This window comes from Anarrhichthys ocellatus, unplaced genomic scaffold, assembly GCF_004355925.1.
Source record: "Anarrhichthys ocellatus isolate YVR2014 unplaced genomic scaffold, GSC_Weel_1.0 scaffold211, whole genome shotgun sequence".
Classification (NCBI taxonomy): domain Eukaryota; kingdom Metazoa; phylum Chordata; class Actinopteri; order Perciformes; family Anarhichadidae; genus Anarrhichthys; species Anarrhichthys ocellatus.
The window spans coordinates 143,021-148,565 of NW_022280241.1; the positions used below are offsets into that span (position 1 = coordinate 143,021).

At 41.5% G+C, this 5,545-nt stretch overlaps 2 protein-coding genes across 4 annotated transcripts in view; one reads left to right on the forward strand and one right to left on the reverse strand.

Moving 5' to 3' along the window:
* LOC116400854 (uncharacterized) overlaps nucleotides 1-3,347 on the forward strand; it is a 3,831-nt gene extending 484 nt beyond the window's left edge. The window contains exons 2-7 of one of the 3 annotated variants that reach the window (XM_031878943.1): nucleotides 1,219-1,308; nucleotides 1,525-1,670; nucleotides 2,049-2,113; nucleotides 2,525-2,689; nucleotides 3,049-3,153; nucleotides 3,245-3,347. In XM_031878943.1, the coding sequence (XP_031734803.1) occupies nucleotides 1,219-1,308; nucleotides 1,525-1,670; nucleotides 2,049-2,113; nucleotides 2,525-2,689; nucleotides 3,049-3,153; nucleotides 3,245-3,288 (615 nt within the window). In that variant the 3' untranslated portion in view covers nucleotides 3,289-3,347. Of the gene's footprint in view, nucleotides 1-369; nucleotides 546-1,040; nucleotides 1,309-1,524; nucleotides 1,671-2,048; nucleotides 2,114-2,524; nucleotides 2,690-3,048; nucleotides 3,154-3,244 lie in introns of those variants that run through there. The other 2 variants (XM_031878944.1, XM_031878942.1) reach the window with 2 other exon arrangements.
* Nucleotides 3,348-5,048: 1,701 nt separating this feature from the next.
* LOC116400853 (saxitoxin and tetrodotoxin-binding protein 1-like) lies at nucleotides 5,049-5,512 on the reverse strand. The gene is made up of 2 exons (XM_031878941.1): nucleotides 5,281-5,512; nucleotides 5,049-5,180 (listed from the first exon to the last, which is right to left on the reverse strand). Exons 1-2 carry the CDS (start codon nucleotides 5,444-5,446, stop codon nucleotides 5,113-5,115), a joined length of 234 nt encoding a protein of 77 aa, XP_031734801.1. The 5' UTR covers nucleotides 5,447-5,512; the 3' UTR covers nucleotides 5,049-5,112.
* Nucleotides 5,513-5,545: the final 33 nt, after the last annotated feature.

The following is a 5,545-nucleotide window of genomic DNA, read 5'->3' on the forward strand; positions in this document are numbered from 1 at the left end:
ACACTTTGGGGGTACGCTGTGGGTAAACTGGGGGTATACTGTGGGTATACTGTGGGTACACTTTGGGGGTATGCTGTGGGTAAACTGGGAGTATACTATGGGTAAACTGGGGGTATACTGTGGGTATACTGTGGGTTTACTGTGAGTTTACTGTGGGTACACTTTGGTTAGGGTAAAGCTATTTTTGCCTTTGTTTATTTCTTCATTGTCACAGGCATTTTTTTGTTTAGTTTGTTTCCTGTTTTATTTTGAAGTTCCCTGCCTCGTGTGTCCCGTGTTCACTTCACTTCCTACTTTTGTATTTTTCCCGCCTTTGTGATTGTCTGCCCCTGATTGAACCCTCCTGTGTGTAATCACCTGCACCTCTCCAGTGTATTTAAACCCTGTTCCTCTGTCTCAGTGTTGGTTCGTCTGCTCTGCAATGCTTCCCTGCTGTGTTCCCTGCTGTGTTCCCTGCTGTGTTCCCTGCTACCGTGTATGAAACCCTCGTCCTTTTTTTCCCTAAATTATCAGATTTTTAGTTACTCACTTTTGGACCCGCCTTTGTAAGTTTCTGTTTCAGACTATTCTTTATTAAATTCACTGTTCCATATCCTTCTGTCCTGCTCCTGAGTCTACCTGCATTTGGGTTCCCTGCTACCTTTTTTGCCCTGATGTGACATTTATCAAAAACCTCGACATCATCTGACCAGCAGGTGGCACTATAAGCATGGGCAGTGAGGGTGGTATGAAACTCAGGTGCTGTTCATGCTTTTGCTAGAATAAATCTGCACACAAGTTGACAGAAGTATCTTCCTGTGCTCCTTTCTTCTGTTCTCAACTGGAACAGGTTCCCTGAGGCTTGAGGCCGGTAACATACTCAGTGTGTTTGTAAGTGATGTCGACCAAAGACAATTCAACAAATCAGGAAACGATTAGCCTAATACACAAACCCAGCAATGTCCTTGTGAAATCCTACACCCTGACCTGAAATCCCCTTTGGACCTGCAGAGGCGTACCCTGGCAAATATTGCTTGCCTAACTCTGAGGGGGAAAAAAATACTTTTATGTAAATACTGGAAAAAAACAGAAGCCACCAGCAGCTTGTTTAAAGGCTGACCGGCTCGCATGAGGCAGTCATTGGACCTCCAAGACGTGCAGCTTTCATCTTAGATCTGTGTTTTTCTGAAGCTGATCATCTGTAGCATCATGAATCTGTGGCTCAGCAGTCATTTCCTGGTAGCGGGGCTGTTTCTGAGCAGCTCAGCTCTGACACCTGAAGAATGCCAGCCTTTGATCACACCTTTGTCTCTGGCTAACCCCGCCATGGTAAGCCTTCATCTGACTGTGTCTGTCTATTAGGCTTTAACTTTGAAGCAGAATTCAGCTATTTGGGGAAGTCTTCCTCAGCTTGTGCCTTTAGCGTTACATTTGAGTCAGAGCTGAGGATACATTTCTCTTGAGAGGTCCAATATTCGGCCCAATTTCCATTCTTGAATGATGTTTGTGTCTGCTGTCTCTAACTGACTTCCTGTTTGTGTGCAGATGTACGGCAGGTTGAACTTCATCATGGGTTACACTGATAATGAAATATATAACGACATCCTGAAGATGACCCAGAGCATGTGGTTGAATATCACCCCGTCACCATCCAGCAGCAATACAGTTAATTTTTTTCAGGAGAACAAGATGTGAGTCGTTAACAATTAAACATCAAACGTATAAATACACAGCGTAATACGTTCTGTAAATGATGGATTAATCAAAATATATGTTTAACATTTCTAGCATTGAAATGAGGGCACTTTATTATGTTCTATCCACTGAAGGACACACTAAAAAGTTCAGGAGCAATACTTTTAGTAATAGTGAAGTAATGACATCTTGACCTCAGGAGTAGTTTGACAAAACAATTCTAACTCAATGTCCACTTACTTACTAGCATTCAAGCAGATCACTCAGTCTTCAGCAGTGGGAGGAATCTTAACTCTTTAAGCTGACGTGGAAGAGAAGTTATAAAACAGCTGTTAGAGTATGAACTCACCTCTTCCTCGTGTCTCTTGTCTCAGAAACGGAAGCTGCATATCCTTAAAGTTCAACACAACCATTGACGGCAACACTGGATTAACGTCATGTAAGTTACAACACGATACTGGAGGTTCTACATCTTTATTTTGTACATTCTGTCAGTGAGAGAATCCAGCCGGAGAGATCGTGTTTCTGACTGGTTACAAGCTGCAGACTCATCACATGTCGTTCTGCTGACATCAGATACTTGTAGAGTTTCAACCAACTGAAGAATATGAAGCAGCTGTGGATGACAGCCACTGTCAGGAATCAGACATTAAACTTCTGCTGTGTACAGACACTTCATTTGTTTAAATTCAAGAATAAGAATTGTGTTAAACACAAAATCAGTTTCAGGAAAGTTTACAGGAAACACGTTCTTAGATTTCAGTCTCGGCGCTAAATAAACAGTTTCTGTTTCAGATGAAGAATATTGTTTCTTTCATTTCAAATGTTCCCACTTTGTTTCTGTCCTCAGTCGGCAACATCACATCGATGTTCCACTTGTTGCCGACTTTTGACGGCTATCTGCTCATGAGCCTGAGCAGCACGAACAGGAACCTCGACAAACTGCTGAGCATGCTGAACATCAACAGCAACACTACAGCTGAGGAGATCAACGTCCACGCTCTTTATCTGATGGGTAAGAAGGAACGAGCCTGAGGGAAGTTATGTATAAATATTAGTGCTGGGCAAGTTAACGCATTATTATCGCGTTAACGCATTCATTAATTAACGCCGACAATTATTTTATCGCGCATTAATGCAGTTTTTTTTTTAATTGTTAAGTGGACATTTTTAACACAAAAACCGGCAGCGAGCGGTGAACAGCTGTTTGTGTGGCGTCTCTTCCTTACTACTTTTGAATTCTTTATTGAACTTTGCCATAACAATGAGATTAATCACCATTAAAAATTGTAAATGTTGCCCAGCACTAATAAATATATATAAAACACATTTAATATCTGAAACATTGATCCTGTTTTGATGTTTTGTCTCCAGGAAATGGAACGGCCCTGAAGGACTCTGACCTGGAACATTTCAAGAGTCAGGCGAGCTGCCTCGGCTTCTTCAAGGAACCCAACTTCATCTACGACCCCAAGAACGGTGCTTCACCTTTTAAAGCTGTCTGAGTAATGCATGACATGAAGACGTGTGATGACGCACAGAACTGATCTCTTTGTCTTTCTCTCTGCAGGTTTCTGTGCTGAAGGCGAGGGGCGTAAGATATTCGGAAACTAAGAACAACATTCATGAATGTTTCAATCTGAAACTAAGTAAAGACACAAAATGACTCAAAACGTTCAACGTGTCGATTGTTTTTTATTCCTAATCTCATGAAACACAAACAGGTTCTTAAACTGTGGCGGTGTGGAGGGAGAGAGGTGAGGTTAAAGGTCAGACAGGTGCATGCAGGTATTTTAACAACAGGAAGTTTTGTAGCAGTTAGAGCTGCAGCCGTGACACAGATAATGCAGCTGATCAGGGCCGTCGATGGTTCACATGCAGCTCACCCTGTGATTGTCATCTGTTCACAATGTAACTTAAAGGCAGATTTGTCAAGTTTCATGTTCTTTTCAACCCGGGACAAATATGATTGCAAATGTATATATTATTATTATTATTGGAAATCCAATAACAATACTAAACAAAGACTACCAACCCTGGTAACACGTTATAATACCTACACACTATGAAGCATTAGTTATGAGTAAACACTTCATCATTTATAAAGCTTTGTTCTTACATTAACACTCATTAGTATGCAGTTCATAACAACAGTTATAAATGTTTTATTCTTCATTAATAAGCTCGTCTATTATGCGTTTCATGATTGTGTTTTCATACTTTATAAATGATGGATTCACCATTTGTAAATGATGCATTATATATATGACAAACCAATTATTGAGGAGTTGTAGATGATTAATATGATCATTTATAAAGTGTTAGTAAAGGATTAATAACATATTTAAATGTACATTATTCATCCATTTATATATATAATGATTTAGATATGCACTAATGGTTAGGGACTAGGTTAATATATGCTTTATCAACACGTATTAATACTGCATTTCATGATTAATTTGGTAGTTACTCATTAGTAAAGTGTTTTGTGTGACCTCATCTACAGTGGGGACTATTCATGCCTTATAAAGCATTTATTAATGACATTGAAAGGCCAAATAGACAAAACACAAAGTGATCAAGAACATATCAATATTTATTGCAAGATGCAAACAATGTACTCGTAAATACAAACCTCTCAGGCATTCATTAAGAAGAAAACAAACAAAGAGATTCTCCCTCAGGAGAACACGGCTGGACTTTTCTGGTGTTTCGTTCTGCAGTTGCTGCTGTGAACGAGCAGCGGGAGCTGCTGTGAGCCGCCCCAAAGCACCCACAGGCCACTCGCACAGCAGTCTGCAGTCAGAGCAGAGAGGAGACGCAGTCTCGGCGTATTCATGTATCTGGACTCTGCAGTTAGTGTATTTATAGGTGTTGAACTTCATTCTTACACAGTGTTTCAGCTGCAGGACAGCAGTGAAGGCCCAGGTATGAACGCACGGCCCCCCACTGTGTGCTACCAAACCAAGATGACATTTACAGAGTCGTTAAGCCGACAAGAAGTGGACTTCAGGACATGTACTTGTACTGGAGTATTTTTAGACGGCGGTATTTATTTTACGTTAACGGACAGTGTAGTGAAGTATTCAGACCCTGTACTTCAGTAAAAGTACTAATAACACACTGAGAAACTACTCCAAAGTGCTGCATCTTGGATTTTATTTTGTCTATTGTCTGTGTTGCTTGTAAAATGTGTGTGACGACAGATACCTCGTCTTTCAAACAAAATCGACCTCTGACTACAAATAAAGTTCAAATAAAGTGACCTGAACCCAGTTGGCATGAAAAGTGTTTCAAAGCCCAAAGCAACAATCGACATTGTGAAGTGAAGTTGAAAACACACCCACACACACACACACACTGATGCAGGTTTGAGTTGTTATTTTATTGGTTGACGACACATCTGACATGTTGGGTTTTGTCCCACGTCTTCACTCAGGAAGGAACCAGGGCTTCAGTCGCAGCAACGTCCACCTCTGGAGAGGATTTCTTGTGACAAAAATCTGTGAGAAGACAAGAGGACGGACGTTTCATTGATCTGTGAGGAAGTAGTTGTGATGTACTTTTTGATGTAGTCGTGGTACTTGTGGGAGCAGAGCTGACCTGCAGCTCCGTCGTAGCTGAAGGGTTTGTCGTGAGGGAATCCCAGACACTCGGCCAGCTTCCTGAGCTCGCCGTGGTGGGAGTTCATCTTCTCCACGTCCTGATGATGGCCCTCCTTCCCTGAAACACACACGGCACCGACACTCATGAGAGGTTCTGCTGTCATGAGACATGAACCAGTGTGTGTGAGTGTGTGTGTTTGTGTGTGTGTGTGTGTATGTGTGTGTGTGTGTGTGTGTGTGTGTGTGTGTGTGTGTGTGTGTGT